Raw genomic sequence first — 17,860 nt, 5'->3', positions numbered from 1 at the left:
GCAATGTGTGTAATGTATCTGCTAGCATGATTTGAAAGTAAGCATGCACAAGATAGTCACTTCCCAGATCTGTCGTCATCCTAGCACATCCAACTCCCCACCCACCAGGAAGCCAATATAATGTTGCTACACCTGTAACTTGGGGATACAAGTCTGAGACTAGTTCTCCTGTCTCTCATGAAACTTGCCTTTGCTAATAAACTTTTTCTCTTCTCAAAACTCAGTGTCACTTGATTAATGCAGTGCACATAGGGTAAGGGGTCATGATTAATCCTTAACAGTTTGCATTCTAACAGAATTCTTTTTTTTTAAACCACTTTTTTTTTAAAAAAGGATTTATTTATTTCCCTCCCCACCTTGGTTGTCTGTTCCCTGCGTCTATTTGCTGCGTGTTCTTTGTCCACTTCTGTTGTTGTCAGCGGCATGGGAATCTGTGTTTCTTTTTGTTGCGTCATCTTGTTGTGTCAACTCTCTGTGTGTGCAGCACCATTCCTGGGCAGGCTTCACTCTCCTTTGCACTGGGAGGCTCTCCTTTATGGGGCACACTCCTTGTGCGTGGGGCTCCCCTACACGGGGACACCCTGCATGGCACAGCACTCCTTGCGCTCATCAGCACTGCACATGGGCCAGCTGCACACGGGTCAAGGAGGCTCGGGGTTTGAACCATGGACCTCCCATTTGGTAGACAGACGCCCTAACCACTGGGCCAAGTCCGTTTCCCCTAACAGAATTCTGATCTGTTTTGCTTTAATCTTAAGTATAACGCCAACTCAGTGCCATGTCATTCTAGGATTTCCAGGCAGAATTGATTTTGCAGAACTGGCAATATGTGCTCTCTTCCAAATTTCCAACACTCTGGGGATTTAAAAGCATTTAACAAATATTTTTAAATGGTCAACCTAGCCCATTCATGTAAATTATATAATAAGCAACATAATATAAGTATGCACTTTGGAAATATAATGGCCTTTTCACTAAAGTTCAGGAATTTTAGGAGGACATGAAAAAATGCAAGAAGAAGAAAAGCACTAGCCAAATCACTTTAGGATTGTTCCTGAATTTGTATTAGGCAATTACTAATTTAAGTCCTGGATTAACAGGTGAACACTGATTTCCAAGCTAAGATCATGGAAGTTCTAAACAGCCTAATCCATGACTGTATTTTGATAGCTTAATTTTTTTGCTTTTTCTTTTTTCACACAGGTAGTTGACAGATCTTCCTTCAGTTACTGAAAATAATGACTTACATATAAAGAAGACCCTTTTCTCCAGGTAAAAGTTATTTTTCCTTCAGTAAAATTCAGTAATAGTTACTTCCTCTTAAATAGTAATGCTAACAGTACTTAGATAATTTTATCAGCTATTCTCTTTGGATTCTAACCAGATGTTATTACAAAGGATGTAAAAATTTCCTTTGGTACAGTCAAGGTTTTTGGTCTGACATTCTGTTACCTCTCACAAGCTAGAGGCAGTTTCCATTTTATTTTATTTTAAAGATTTATTTATTTCTCTCCCCTTCCCCCCTACCCCGGTTGTCTGTTCTTTGTGTCTATTTGCTGCATCTTCTTTGTCTGCTTCTGTTGTTGTCAGCGACACGGAAATCTGTGTTTCTTTTTGTTGTGTCATCTTGTTGTGTCAGCTCTCCATGTGTGTGGCACCATTCCTGGGCAGGCTGCACTTTCTTTTGCGCTGGGCGGTTCTCCTTACAGGGCGTACTCCTTGCATGTGGGGCTCCCCTATGCGGGGGGACACCCCTACATGGCAGGGCACTCCTTCTGAGCATCAGCACTGTGCATGGGCCAGCTCCACAAGGGTAAAGGAGGCCCGGGGTTTGAACTGCGGACACCCCATGTGGTAGACGGACACCCTAACCACTGGGCCAAGTCCGCCGCCCCCCATTTTAAATCAGAGGAAAAATCCTGGTCTATAAAATCAAAGTATATAATTAATCAAAGTGTATAATTGTTTTTTTTCCTTTGATTTTAGCTATATGAGAAAAATAGAATATGTTCAGAGATAGAGAAATTATCAAAGATAAGTTCCATGGGACATTTAGTATAATATGCTAGCAAACAAGCTGGAAAAGAATATAAAATTGCTATCTGAAGAAAAAAGTCCTATTTAACTTATGATATCTAACTAATTGGCCATGTATCATTCTTTCCCAAATCAGTCTTGAAATGAGGATTTGTCTCCGTAAATCTCCAGCAAGATATTTTCAGTAAATCAGATAGCCCCATTTTAATCGAAGTCGGCATTAAATAAGATGAATTGGGCATATTAAATACTAAAATATTTTAATAAAACAAGAAATATATGAATGGTATTAAAAATCACAATGAAAACATATTCAGAAGAATATAATTTACTTAATAATGAATTGTTTAAAAAAAGATGTTTTCTTTCATTTTTCAGACAATTCTTTATAAACTAAACTTTGGTTGAAATCATTTTTCTTTTGATGAGGTCCCATGATGTAATGAGTGGCAAGTTTGGCAGGAGAAGAAAGGACAATGAACCTGAGTTTTTTTTTTTTTTTTTAAGATTTATTTATTTATTTCTCTTCCCTCCCTGCCACCGCTCCAGTTGTCTGTTTCTCTGTGTCTATTTGCTGTATGTTGTTCTTTGTCCACTTCTGTTGTTGTCAGCAGCATGGGAATCTGTGTTTCTTTTTTTGCGTCTCGTTTTGATTTGCATTTCCCTAATAGCTAGGGATTTTGAGCATTTTTTCATGTGTTTTTTAGCCATTTGTATATCATCTTTGGAAGTGTCTGTTCAAATCTTTTTCCCATTTTTTAAATGGGCTGTTTGTCTTTTTATTTTCAAGATATAGGAGTTCTTTATATATGCAAGATATAAGTCTCCTATCAGATATATGGTTACCAAATATTTTCTCCCATTGTGTAGGCTCTCTTTTCATTTTTCTGATAAACTCCTTTGAGGTGCAGAAGGCTTTAATTTTGAGGAAGTCCCATTTATCTATTTGTTCTTTTGCTACTCATGCTTTTGGTGTGAAGGTCATGAAGCCGTTTCCTATTACAAGGTCCTGTAGATGCTTCCCTACTTTGCTTTCCAAGGTCTTTATGGTCTTGGGTCTTATATTTAGGTCTTTGATCCATCTTGAGTTGATTTTTGTATAAGGTTTAAGTTGGTAATCCTCTTTCATTCTTTTACATATGGATATCCAGTTCTCCAGGCACCATCTGTTGAAGAGGCCATTCTCTCCCAGTTGAGAGGGTTTGGTGGCCTTGTCAAATACCATATCGATGTATATATGAGGATCTATATCAGAACTCTCAATTTGGTTCCATTGGTTAATGTGTCTATCCTTGTGCCAATACCATGCTGTTTTCACTACTGTAGCTTTGTAGTGTGTGTGTTTTTTTCCCAAGATTTCTTTATTTTTATTTATTTTTCTTCCCTTCTCCCTCCCCCCTCCAGGTTGTCTGCTCTCTGTGTCCATTTGCTGTATGTTCTTCTGTGACCACTTCTATCCTTATCAGCAACACTGGGAATCTGTGTTTCTTTTTGTTGTTGTGTCATCTTGTGTCAGCTCTCCATGTGACACCATTCCTGGGCAGGCTGCACTTTCTTTCATGCTGGGCGGCTCTCCTTATGGGGTGCACTACTTGCATGTGGGGCTCCCCTATGTGGGGGACACCCCTGTGTGGCACGGCACTCCTTGTGCGCATCAACACTGCGCATGGGCCAGCTCCACATGGGTCAAGGAGGCCCGGGGTTTGAACCGCGGACCTCCCATGTGGTAGGTGGATGCCCTAACCACTGGGCCAAGTCCGCTTCCCTGTAGTATGTTTTGAAGTCAGGTAGTGTGATTCCTCCAATTTCGTTTTTCTTTTTCAATATGTCTTAAGCTATTCAGGGCCTCTTCCTTTCCAAATAAATTTCATAGTTAGTTTCTCTAGTTCATTAAAGAATGATGTGTTGATTTTTATTGGGATTGCATTGAATCTGTAGATCAGTTTTGGTAGGATAGACAGCTTAATAATATTTAGTCGTCCTATCCATGAACAGGGAATATTCTTCCATTTGTTTAGGTCTTCTTTGATTTCCTTGAACAGTGTTGTGTAGTTCTCTGTGTATAAGTCTTTTACCTCTGTAGTTAAATTTATTCCTAGTTATTTGATTTTTTAATTTACTATTGTGAATGCTATTTAATTCCTGATTTCCTACTTAGATTGCTCATTATTGGTGTACAGAAATGCTACTGATTTTTGTGCATTTATCTTGTAAACTGCAACTTTACTGAACTCATTGATAGGTTCTAGAAACTTTGTTGTAGACTTCTCAGGGTTTTCCATGTAAAGGATCATATCATCTGCAAATAGTGAAATTTTGACTTCTTCCTTTCTAGTTTGGATGCCTTTTATGTCTGGTTCTTGCCTCAGTGCTTGAGCAAGTACTTCTCTATTAAATAGGAGGGGTGATAGAGGACATCCTTGTCTTGTTCCTGATCTTAGAGGGAAAGATTTTACTATTTCACCATTGTAAGTGATGTTAGCTGTGGGTTTTTCATATATACTCTTTATCATGTTCAGAAAGTTTCCTTCTATTCTGATCTTTTGCAGTGTTTTTATCAAGAAAGTGTGCTGTATTTTGTCTGATGCTCTTTCTGCATCAATAGATATGATCATGTGATTTTTTTCCTTCAATCTGTTTATGTGGTGTTTTACATTAATTGATTTTCTCATGTTGAACCACCCTTGCATACCAGGAATGAACCCCACTTGGTCATGGTGTATAATTTGTTTAATGTGTTGTTGAATATGATTAGCAAGTATTTTGTTGAGGATTTTCACATCAAGGTTCTTTAGAGAGATTGGTCTGTAATTTTCCTTTCTTGTGGTGTCTTTGTTTGGCTCTGATACTAGAGTAATGTTGGCATCATAGAATGAGTTAGGCAATGTTCCTTCTGTTTCAATTTTTTGGAAGAGTTTAAGTAAGATTGGTGTTAGTTTTTTCTGGAATGTTTTGTAGAATTCACCTGTGAAGCTGTCTGGCCCAGGGCTCTTTTTAATTGGGCGGTTTTTAATGACTGATTCTTTCTCTTTACTTGTGATTGGTTTGTTGAGATTGTTAACTTCTTTTGTCAAAGTAGGCTGCTTATGTGTTTCTAGGAATTTGTCCATTTCCTCTAAATTGTTTTTGTTGGAATATAGTTTTTCAAAGTATCCTCTTTTGATAGTCTTTATTTCTGTGGGATCAGTGGTGATATTTCCTTTCTCATTTCTTATTTTGTGTATTTGCATCTCTCTTTTTTTCTTTGTTAATCTAGCTAAGGGTTTGTCAATTTTATTGATTTTCTCAAAGAACCAGCTATTGGTTTTGTTTATTTTTTCAAGTGCTTTATTATTTTCTATTTCATTTAGTTCTGCTCTGATCTTTGTTATTTCTTTCTTTCTTCTTCCTTTGGGGTTAGTTTGTTTTTTTTTTACTAATTCCTCCAAGTGTGCATTTATTTCTTCAACTTTACCTCTTTCTTCTTTTTGATATATGAATTTATGGCTATAAATTTCCCTCTCAGTACTGCTTTTGCTGCATCCCATAAGTATGGATATGTTGTGTTATCATTTTCATTAGTTTCAAGGTAGTTATTAATTTCTTTTGAGATTTCCTCCTTGACCTACTGTTTTTCTAAGAGTGTGTTGTTTAACTTCCATATCTTGGTGCCAAATCTGGTTCTCTGGCCCTTGCAAATTTCCAGCTTCATTTCACTGTGGTCAGAGAAATTATTTTGTATGATTTCTATCTTTCTGAATTCATTGAGACTTTTTCTGTGGCCTAGCATGTGGTCTATCTTGGAGAATGATCCATGTGCACTTGGGTAAAATGTATATCCTGCTGTATTTGGGTATGATGTTCTGTATATGTCTATTAGGTCCAGCTTCTCTAATATATTATTCAAAGTCTTTGTTTCTTTATTGATTCTCTTTTGAGATGTTCTGTCCAAAGTTGATAGTGGTGTATTAAAGTCCCCCAGTATAATTGTAGAGGCATCCATTCTTTCACTTAGTTTTTCCAGTGTTTGCCTCATGTATTTGGAGGCACTCTTGTTAGGAGCATAAATGTTTATGATTGTTCTTTCTTCTTGAAAGATTGTCCCCTTAACTAATATGTAGTGTCCATCTTTGTCTCTCACAATTTTTTTTGCATTTAAAATCTATTTTGTCTGATATTAATATAGCTACTCCTGCCCTTTTTTGGTTATTATTTGCTTGTAAGATTGTTTTCCAGCCATTCACTTTCAACCTCCTTGAATCCCTGAGTCTAAGATGTGTTTCTTGCAGACAGCATATAGATGGGTCATATTTCCTTATCCAATTTTCCAGTCTGAGTCTCTTGACAGATGAGTTTAATCCATTGACATTCAGTGTTATTACTTGCAAGGAATTACTTATATTAGCCATATTTTCTTTGAATTTGTGTTTGTCATTCTATTTGATTTTCTTTTTCTGTTTTTATATTTTTAGTTGCTCTTATACTCTCCTCCATCTCTGTCTCTCTCATTTTTTTCTTTCTTCCTGCAGAACTCCCTTTAGTATTTCTTGAACGGCAGGATTCTTGTTGGCATACTCTCTTAATTTCTGTTTATCTGTGAATATTTTGAACTCTCCATAATTTTTGAATGATAACTTTGCTGGATAGAGTATTCTTGGTTGGAAATTTTTTTCTTTTAGTACCTTGACTATGTCATACCACTGTCTTCTTCCCTCCATGGTTTCAGATGGCAAATCAGCACTTTATCTTATGGAACCTCCTTTGTATGTGATGGTTATCTTTTCTCTTGCTGCTTTTAGTATTTTTTGTTTGTCTTGAGCATTGGATAACCTCACAAGTATATGTCTTGGGGCAGGCCTGTTGGGATTTATGCTGTTTGGGGTGCGTTGTGCTTCCTGGACATGTACATCCATCTCCCTCAAAATGTTTGGGAAGTTTTCAGCCATTATTTCCTCCAACACCTCTTCTGTCCCCTTTCCCTTCTCTTCTCCTTCTGGGATGCCTATAATATGTGTGTTTGCATGTTTTGCATTGTCATTCAGGTCCCTAAGCGCCTGCTGGATTTTTTCTATCTTTTTATTGACGAGTTCTACTATCTGTTTGATTTCAGATGTACTGTTTTCCACATCACTTAATCTCTCCCCTGCCTCTTTGAGTCTGCTGTTATTTGCTGAGAGTGTATTTTTGATTTCTTGAATTGTGCTGTTCATCACCATCATATCTGTTATATTTTTGTGTATGTTTGCAATTTCTTCTGTATTCTATCTAATTGTTTTCTTCATATTCTTAATCTCTTCCTTCACCTCATCAAATTGGTCCCTAATATATGTTTTAAGAGCTTTAATTACTTGTTTGATATTCTGCTCCTCTTCCTGATTTTTAATTTGTTCATCGGATTGGGACATTTCCTGATTATTGGTTTGGTTTGTAGTTTTTTGTTGCTGTCTGGTCATCATTTTATCTTGACAGGTTTAGTTAGTTGCTTAGCTTCTTTGTCTAGTTTGGAGTTTAATTAGTTGTTGTTTTTGCGTGCATTTTAAGTCTTCTCTTTGTGACTTTTTTCTTCTTATTCTATTTCCTTGTTGTTGGCTAAGTTCACTGGGGACCATGCATCTGGGGACCACGGGGCCGAGGAATGCCACTGCACAACCGACAGTTCTCAGGAAACACTGCAGCCGCCAGCACCAGGGGAAGGGTCCCTCCAGTCCACAGCTTCAGACCTCTGTACTTGTAAGCTGCAATTCTACCTTTAGCAAGACCACCTCTGCCACTCTTTCTCCAAATTGATGTCCACACACCCTCTGCCCTGCAAGCCCCCAAGACAGCCCGCTCCAGCAAGATCCAATCCCATTCGGCCACCTCGTCATGGGAGAGACCATAAGGTGCACTCACTCAGATGCCATCTTGCCCCACCCCCCCAGGTGACATTTTTGTTCCAGCCTGGTGAGACTCTCAGCAGAACATACACCTAACCTGTGCCCAGACTCCTGGCCTGTAGAAACTGTGAGGTAATATAGAGATGTTGTTTTAAGCCACTAAATTTGTGATAATTTATTATGGAGCAATAGAAAACAAATTTTGTATTATTATAAACAAAGTCCATGGTAATTTGGCAAATAAGTGTTCAAAAATTGCATCCATGTTAGTTTTTTTTTTTTTTACAGAACAATGAAAAAACTTTATAGCAGTTTGACTTCATTTATAGCTCCCATCCATTTTAAAAAAATTTATTGAAGTATATCACTCATACATAAACATACATAAACAATAAGTGTATAATAATAGTTGTGAACTTATCATAAAGTAGTTTTAATAAAATACTAAAATGGCTTTGGAGTAAAATGGAGGGTAGAATTCAACATATGAAATAGCCCCAAAATGGGGGAAACTAAGGGAAATAACAGAGAGAAATAAAACATTGGAAATTGACATTTTTCAAAAATTGCAAAGAGTCCTGTATGTCTGAAAAATAAAATGAAAAAGATTTCTCAGATTAATACAATGAGTAGTTAAGACGTATGTTTCACCTCTCATCCCAGGTCAGGAAAAAATGAAATGGAGTGATAAGGTAATAAAGAGACTCCAGGGGTATATAGAAATAACTTGTTCCTGCATGTAGATCTTGCTTGATTTTTCTCTGTAGTGCTTTATTTAAGTCACTAGTTACCCAGAAACTAGGAAGTGAACGTCATGAATCCTTAGGAAATGAATATCACTTTTAGAAATCTAATGAACAACCCAAGAGTTGTTCAAATGCTCTAATTTACCATATGAGATTTAGGGGATAGGGTGATAGTTGATTTATTTTTAGCAATATAATTTTAATTAAATGAACATTAATATTGAATAAGTGGCTATTTGTGATAGTTTGAGGCTTTAATGGACCCCAGAAAAATCATGTTCTTAGAGTTAATCCATTCCTGTTGGTGTTTGCACCAATTGTGGATGGGACCTTTTGTTTAGGTTACTTTGGTTACGGGGGTTTTGATTAAGTTACTTCAGTAAGGCATGACCCAAGATGGGCCTTAATCTTCTTAGTGGAGTCCTTTATAAATGGGATAGATATGGAGAGAGATACAGAGAGAAGCCCATAGAAGCTGAGAGAGAAAGTCACAAAACCAAGAAGCTGAAAGCAATGAGACCTGGAGGAAAGGGGAGAGACCAGCAGATGCTGCCATGTGCCTTGCCGTATGACAGAGGAGTTCAGGATTGCAGACAGCTGGTCTTCAGGGAGAAAGAATTGCCTGATGATACCTTGATTTGGGCACTTTCATGGCCTTTGAACTGTAAGCTTGCAAGTTAATAAATCCCCATTGTAAATGCCAACTCATTTCTGGTATATTGCTTTTGGCAACTTAGCAAACTAAAGCACTATTGCAATAGGAAATGTTTTTTAAAAGTCAAGCTTATTGATAAGTAATTTATATGCAATAAAACTGACACTACACTGGTATAGAGGTCTATGAGTTTTGTGAAATGTATACATTTGTGAACCACCTTCACAATCAAGATGTAGAATATTTCTAAAATTCCCTTGTGGCTCTTGTAGTCAATCTCCTCCCCCAATTCCTAGTCCCTGGTAATTATTGACCTGCTCTCTGTTCCCTGTGGTTGTCATTTTTAGAATTTCATAAATGGATTTATGTTTTCACAGTAAATGTCAATTAATTCTTAGACCTTGGGTGGTAGTTTTTTAAAGATATGGATGTGAATGAAATAAAATAAAGATGCTGCGTCTTGTTTCTTTGTCCGCTTCTGTTGTCGTCAGCGGCACGGGAAGTGTGGGCGGCGCCATTCCTCGGCAGGCTGCTCCCTCCTTCACGCTGGGCGGCTCTCCTTATGGGTGCACTCCTTGCGCAGACGGACGCCCTAACCACTGGGCCAAAGTCCGTTTCCCTAAATCTCTGCCTTGTAGCTACAGTTTAGTCGTTGAGCACCAATACCAGATACCGCTGACGACAACAGAAGCGGACAAAGAAACAAGACGCAGCAAAAAGACACAGAAAACAGACAACCGGGGGAGGGGAGGGGAATTAAATAAATAAAAATAAATCTTAAAAAAAAAAAAATCATCATAAAAAAAACACAAAAAACAAGGCAGAGATTTAGGGGAACAGTCATACATAGCCGAGGAGAAAGTCTATGTAGCCTTTTGAGTTCTTTAACTTAGCATAATGCTTTTCAGGTTCATCCATCCTGTTGCAAAAATCAGTATTTTTTTCTTTTTATTGTTGAGTAGTATCCCATTGTGTGGCTATACCATATGGTGGTTGAATTATGTTTTCCAATTTAGATGTGTTTTTAATATTTTTTATTGTATATATTTTTCAAATATACATAGATCATGAAGAATATTACATTAAAAAATATAAAAGGTTCCCATATACCTCACACCCTACCCCCCCACACACATACTCCTCCTACATCAGCAACCTCTTTCATCATTGTGGCACATTCATTGTATTTGGTGAATACATTTTGGAGCCCAGCTGTACCACATGGATTATAGTTTACATTGTAGCTTACACTCTCCCCCAGTCCATTCCATGGGTTATGGTAGGATACATAATGCCCAGCATCTGTCCCTACAATATCATTTAATGCTGTGCTAAGTCAGCAATCAGTTGCCTCGAAGAGACAGTGATGCAGAACTTTATGAAATAAAGGACAGAGAGAGACACACAAAAGAGGAGATAAAGATGGGACCAGGGGACTCACAGCTTCTGGAATTGAGAGCCACAACACTAGTTTTCTACATCCTATTTATTTAGAAACTAACAATCAGCTGTTTGCTATCAGAACTGCAACATTTACAATAACAGGAAGCAACTGGAACATTTACAATAGCAGGAAGCAACTTGCAACATCTATAATAACGTAACATATACAATAATAGGATGCAACAAATAGGTAAGCCAGTTTCCCACAACAATTTAGGACAATTCCAAGTCCTGAAAATGCCCCCACATCACATCTCTTCTTCCCTATCCCTGCCCTCGGCAACTACTGTGGCCACTTTCTCCAGATCAATGCTACAGTTTCTTTCATTACTAGTCACAATAGTTCTATAGTAGAATAAAAGTAAGTCCACTCTAACCCATATTTTATTCGATGTGTTTTTAATCTTAATCCACATTCTTGTGGGTGTGAAGCCATTGTAAATAGGGTCTCTTGCAGATGTTATTTTAGTTAAAGTGTGGCCCAACTGAATGAGGGTGGACCTTTATCCAGATTACTGGAGAAATTTATAAGCAAAAGAAAATTCAAACATAGAAAGGCAAGGGGAGGAGCAGGAAGCTGGAAGTCAATGGAATCCAGAAGAGAAAGAAGAGGACATTGCCTTGTGATATGAGGCAGAAATGCAAGTCAAGGAACCCCAAGGATCACTGGCAGCCAGTACTAGAATGTTACAGACTTTGGGGAGAAAGCATTGCTTGCTGACACCTCAATTTTGGACTGACCCTTTCCTCAAAACTGTAAGTCAATAAATTCCCATTGTGTAAGCCAACTCATTGTGTGGTCTTCATCAGCTTGAAAAAACTGAGACATACCACAATGTGTTTATCCATACATCTATTTCCAGTTTTAGCTGGTATGAATAAAACTGCTAGGAGCATTCATATATAGGTCTTTGTGTGGAAATAAGTTTTAATTTCCATTGGATAAATATATGGAAGTGTTTAAAGTTATAAGAAAGTGTCAAACTGTGTTCCAGAATGGTAGTACCATACTTGATCTTTTCAAAGAAGAAATTGACTACCTGTTTTTTTCCTTCCCCTCTACCCCACCCTGCTGTTTTTGCCATCTGTGTCCACTTGTTGTGTGGTCTTCTGTATCTATTTCTCTTTTTGTCTTCTCTTCTTGTCTTTTTCCTCTAGGATTCACTGGAATTCAATCCTGGGGTCCTTTGATGTGTAGAGAGGTTCTCTGTCTCTTGCGCCACCTCAGTTCCTGGTTTCTGTTGTGCCTCACCTTGACTCTCCCCTTCATCTTTCTTTTTGTTGTATCATCATCTTGCTGCATGACTCACTTGCAGGAGCACTGGCTCACCATGTGAGAACTTGCTCGCCATGCAGGCATGCTTTTTACCAGGGGGCCTCAGGGATCGAACTCAGGTCCTCCCATATGGTAGGTGGACACCCAATCCCCTCAGCCACATGTGCTTCCCAGATTAGCTATTTTGATGCTATATATCCTCAATCTAAGAAAAGAAATTAATAGCCTCCAAAACTGTCAGTGTAGCAGTTGTCTAGATAATCAATGGAGTGTGTGGATGTAACAGGGAAGCTCAGGTCAGAAAGCTTTGTTTTGGCCCCCCATCCACCTCACAAATCCCACCGTCTTCCCAAGTCTGATCTCTCCTCCCCCTCACAAATAGACTGCTGGATTCTACTGACCTGAGGCTCTTTTCTGTTCTAGTTTCTCAACTGTGAAACAGAGGCAAGAAGAACTTAGGCTATTTCCAGGAAAGTTTTGATATTACTCTCTACGTATGGACCCCTGGATGGCTATACAGGTCACCCCAGCTGCCAACTCAACTTGGAGTTTATTGGTCCAGCACTGACCAGTAGACTTGTATTTTCTTAGGTTTGCCAAATGCTGTTAGTATGCTCTGGTGTGTAAAGCTGGGGCTTCAGCTTTGATTCCACTCCAAGATCCTTGCTCTGTCATTCTACTGTCCATGTCTGTCTCTCTAAGTTCCCTTGGAAGACCTGGAGTTCTTATTTTCATTTTCATTAGTCTATTCTAAGAACTTTACCCCTATGTATAAGCACATATATACTAAGTTATTTTTTCTTTCTCTCTCACCCCAATGGGCAGAACTAGGTCTGGCTATACCCTACAATTTCTATGCCAAGTGTTTTTATGCTAAAACTGTTATGTTATCTAGAAATTCATCAATGAGAAAATTGCTTTAAGAGAAGTAGTTGGAGGTTGTAAGGTGCTAAGTGTTTTTCTTTCTTTAAAAAATGTAATTTGGATGTAAAGTGAGGGCAATTTTACTTTAATTTCCTGTACAGCATACACCAATTGATTCTTAGACCTTGGGAAGTAATTTGTTAAAGGCATATCTGGTGTCTGCTCCACTGCTATCATTTGGCTGTAAGACTGAGATTTAGGGGCCTGGCATACCCAGCCAGCAGAAGCAATAACATTGTCAGGGAGCCCAAGTGGCACTGAAGACAATATTAAAAAATTTATATATTTTCAGTAGAATTGTTGTAAAGGGTAAAAATGCCTATCCATTTAAAATCAGATTCTTGTGAAACTATCATACTCATACAATATTCAGTGACAACTCCAACAATTCTCTAAAATTGATTTATTCCTGGCCATATTGTGTTACAGAGGAAAACTTGGCTTTTTTATTTAAATTTCTTCCAGCCTATAAATGGTCCCAGAAAACAATGTAGAAATATAAAATTCCATTGAAGTAACACATGAGGAACATATAGCATGCCAGTAGTGGAACTTTGTCATCATGTATGAATCTGAGGGCTAGCATGTTCTAGACATTGAAAATTGCTTTAGTTAGCCAAAGGGGTACTGATGCAAAGTACTAGAAATCTTTTGGCATTTATAAAGGGTATTTAATTGGGATAAAAGCTTACAGTTACAAGGCCCTAAAGAGTCCATCTCAAGGTTGGTTTCTTACCAAAGTCAGTTGCCATGTATTGAAGCAAGATGGCAGGTGGTCTCTGCCTGGTCTCTTCTTCCTTCTTTCTCTTAAGTTTCTGTGGACCCACCTTCTTTTGATCTCAGCTGTAGGCTGGTATAGGGCTCGTCTCTCAGGGCTTCCTGTATCAGTCTGGCTTGGGCTTGTTTTTTTCCAGGCCTTATCATTTGCTTAGCTGCTCAGCTGTAAACTATCAGGCAAATGGTTCATCTCTCCCTAGGACTCCAGAATCAAAACTGACAATGTTCTCCCTTCTTCCATGAATACCAGTTTATATCAGCCCACCATGGAGGTGGGGACTCAACCCTAAGTCACACCCTACTGACGTGGTCAAAACAAAGCCCTAATTCTTTATCAAGTAAACTTAAAATTTAATATAATTAAGGGGTATTACATCCAGAGGAAGAGACCAGTTTACAAACATAATTTTTTTCCCTCTTTTTTGGGGATTCATAAATAATATCAAGCTGCCACAATAATTCATAATGAAAACAGTTTAATTTCTGAGACACAGGGCATAATCCCAAAACCACAGTGAGCATCAGTGGAGATATGCAGGAATCTCCTCCATGCTGAGTGTCTATTTGCCATAGCGAGGATAAACTGGGAGGATTACGGGTAGAGAAAGATCAGATTTTTTCTTCTGGTTTGGAGGAAAATACTAGGAGTAAATGATATATGTTCTAGCCAAACATTTAATTTCGAAGAGAAGACATGCACATAAAAAATAGCTAAATACCTAACCAAGACAGCATATGACCAAGTAAAATTATGTGTAGTGCAAATAACTACTGCAATGAAAATTTATCAAAGTGAGAGCTCAATTACGACAGGACTGGTTAAAGCAGATTTCTTAGTGAAGGTGGGGATTGACTCAGACATTAAGGATTTGGACTGATGGGAAAAAATAGGGTGGACATCTCATGCCAAAACTAGGCTGTGCCAGTGGATGTGGAGCAAGTTGCTATATGATGCATGGTGAGAACATAGGTTCAGGCACAATAGAGATTCTCAGCAAATGACTTTTTTCTTACTTATACAGCAAAAGGGTCCAAAAAGAGCAGGGGAAAAGATCCCACCATGGCTGGTCCCCTGGGGAGACCAACTGCTTGGGTCAGGGTGAATGGAGGGCAGTTCTATATGCCCCACTTAGCATTGGAGATGAGGAACATCTGCACTTCCTGAGAGTCGAGCTTGTATACACTCCAGAGAGAATGGTTTCTGCCCACAAGTAACCATTGTGCCCTGGTTGTAACCTGGGGCTAATTAAAATTTAACATCTCTCCTGGCTGCCTGAGTGCTCTTGAGAAATAGAAACATACCAAACACCTACACATAAACAAGAGTGGAGACATAACAAATACCTGCACACAAAGGAGTAAGAGTGAGAAAGGAGAGGGGTAGGTGAGGGATTGAAAGATGGTCACTGAGTCTGTCTGTGACTTCCCTAGTAGATCTGAGTCTTTATCTCAGAAAACCGGTAAGAGAAAGGCAGGACTATGGAGAGTCATGGTATCCAATTTGTGAAGTGTTAACTAGAGACTGGAGGTTTGGGGACTGGCTTTTTCAGTTTGGCCTTTTAATATGAGCTTTTATTCTTTAAAAGCTCTTTTAATCTGACCTTGTCGTGCAGCATGGGTAAACCCAAAACATGTTAGCATTTTATTTCCTCTCCTTCCAGAAATGGTTCCACTGATAATAATTTAGTATGAGAAAATTGTTAAATGCTGCCTGTTGAATATTAGTTTCTTTAAAAAACACACACACACTTTTCTTTTGAGATTTTTTTTCCTATTAGATGAATTATAATTTAAACTAAAAAGTTGTATAGGTCCATTAAATAATGAAACATTCAGGTGATAACCCAAAAAGGAGAAATTATTGTTATGTATATATTGAACTGATTCTGTTTTGATGCTTAAGACTGAAATAAAAACATAAGCAGGCGGCGGACTTGGCCCAGTGGTTAGGGCGTCCGTCTACCACATGGGAGGTCCGTGGTTCAAACCCCGGGCCTCCTTGACCCATGTGGAGCTGACCCATGCGCAGTGCTGATGCGCGCAAGGAGTGCCCTGCCACGTAGAGGAGCCCCACGCGCAAGGAGTGCGCCCCATAAGGAGAGCTGCCCAGCACGAAAGAAAGTGCAGCCTGCCTAAGAATGGCACCGCCCACACGGAGAGCTGATACAAGATGACGCAAGAAAAAGAAACACAGATTCCCATGCTGCTGACAACAACAGAGGTGGACAAAGAAGACGCAGCAAATAGACACAGAGAACAGACAACCGGGGTGAGGGCGGGGAAGGGGAGATAAATAAATAAATCTTTAAAAACAAAAACAAAAACAAAAAAATATAAGCAAAAGCAGCACGATCATTTGCAAAACACTGACCTTGCCTCTCCCACTCCCTTCTTAGAAGAGAAACCAAAAGCCTGGAGCTTTAAAAAATTGGATGGAGATATTTTATTTGTACTTGTCATTCTCCAAGTTAGTCACTTTCTGATAATGATAATGTCTGCTTTTAATAACTTTCTTTAAAAATACAGGGCAATAATCTGCTCCAAGAAACTGTGTCCTTGCATTTAATTGTATGTGTGCTATAATTATTTTTAAAATAGCCTTTTAAGTAAAGGACATGAAAAAGCCATTTAAAAAGCAAGCAATAAAAGTGGTTAATAAACACATAAAAATGTTCCCTTACTAATAGTCAAATAAATGCAAATTAAAATAATAGATAGCATTTTTTCCTATTGAATACTTTTAAAATTATAACATAAATTTTATGGATAGGATTACAAATCAACACACTTTTCTGGCAGTTAATATTAGGTAATAGAAACTCTAAAAATGTTCTTATCCTTTGACCCAGCATTTTCACTTCCAGAATTTGGTATACAAAGATCTAAGGTCATCTGGTGGGAGAAAGCCGACTAAGTCCAGAGGTATTAGAGCAATGTAAAGTCAGGGAAATGCTGCAATTATGTACTGGTTGTAGTCATTTTTGCAGCAGTTCATTCTAATTTTCAACCACATACAACCAATTAATCACTTAGATTAAAACTTATTTCTAGGGCTCTGGACTTGAAATATAACCAGGCTTTCAGCCTGCATGTGGCCTCTCCCAACTTCATGGTGAAAGACCCATACAGAATTATACACAGAAAGAAATGGAAAAAAAGCCCACAGCCATGTTTGGCAGATAACTTGTTGCCCCAATTACTAACTACAGGGTCAATGGAGCTAAACTGGGGAATTGTGCCCCAGGACAGATCACACCCCTATCTGATTTTGATGAGATTTTGTACTAAGCACTGTTTCTGAAATGATGTATTTTGCATACAGAAACTCCTTATAAAGCAAAGTAGCCCTGCCCACCTGAAACACATATGAAGAAACTGTTTCATCTGCCCATCCTACCTTGGCCCAGAGACCCAAATATCTGGGCATTTATCCTCACTGTTCTCTGTGGAAAATTTTACACAGCTAGAGCACAATTTCCTAGGTCTCTTTAAATACAGAAAGTCCCAGAAAAGATTTGAATCATCAAATCTTTAGTTAATTAGTTCCGCAAATCTGGCACAGGAAGGCTTCCCAATGATTTTAACCAGAGAAAGTCAGGTTTATACTTTTATTCATCATTATGATCATCTTCTAAGGTCTGAGGAATCATGCTCACATTGATATGTATACACATATTATCACATTGTATTTGTCTTATGATGGATTTAGATGTAGATGCAGATAGATGATGATACAGTTGGTTGTAGCTAGAGTATTGATATGAATACAGTACAGATATATAATTGCATCTATAGTTTATCTATATTTGGACTGTGTGGTGATTTGAAGCAGTTCATACCCTAGAAAAACATGTTCTTAAATTTAATCCATTCCTGTGGATGTAAACCCATTGTAAATAAGATCTTGTGATGAAATGAAGAGAGAGAGGGGAAAAGAGAGAGGGAAAGGGAGAGGAAGAGGGAGAGGGAGAGAGAGACCCACGGACATAAGAAGCTGCAATCAACAAAACCCAGAAGGAAGGATCGCCAGCAGCTGGTCTTTAAGAAGAAAGCGCCACCTTGATGATGCCTTGATTTGGACATTTTCACCGCATCAAAACTGTGAGCTAATAAACTCCCATTGTTCAAACAGAACATTTCATAGAAT

The 17,860-nt window shown here is 38.4% G+C and overlaps 1 protein-coding gene across 2 annotated transcripts in view; it reads left to right on the top strand.

Moving 5' to 3' along the window:
- PTH2R (parathyroid hormone 2 receptor) overlaps nucleotides 1-17,860 on the top strand; it is a 235,649-nt gene that overhangs the window by 15,420 nt on the left and 202,369 nt on the right. The window contains exons 3-4 of one of the 2 annotated variants that reach the window (XR_011649207.1): nucleotides 1,204-1,272; nucleotides 7,611-9,756. Coding sequence is in view for 1 of the 2 variants with exons in the window: in XM_071216163.1 (XP_071072264.1) it covers nucleotides 7,624-7,746 (123 nt within the window). In the remaining variant the exon portion in view is untranslated. Of the gene's footprint in view, nucleotides 1-1,203; nucleotides 1,273-7,610; nucleotides 9,757-17,860 lie in introns of those variants that run through there. The other variant, XM_071216163.1, reaches the window with a different exon arrangement.

The sequence above is a fragment of the Dasypus novemcinctus genome, chromosome 7 (assembly GCF_030445035.2).
Source record: "Dasypus novemcinctus isolate mDasNov1 chromosome 7, mDasNov1.1.hap2, whole genome shotgun sequence".
In the NCBI taxonomy this organism is placed as follows: Eukaryota; Metazoa; Chordata; class Mammalia; order Cingulata; family Dasypodidae; genus Dasypus; species Dasypus novemcinctus.
Note: the sequence above shows the minus strand (reverse complement) of the source record. Positions and strands in the feature narration are given on the sequence as shown.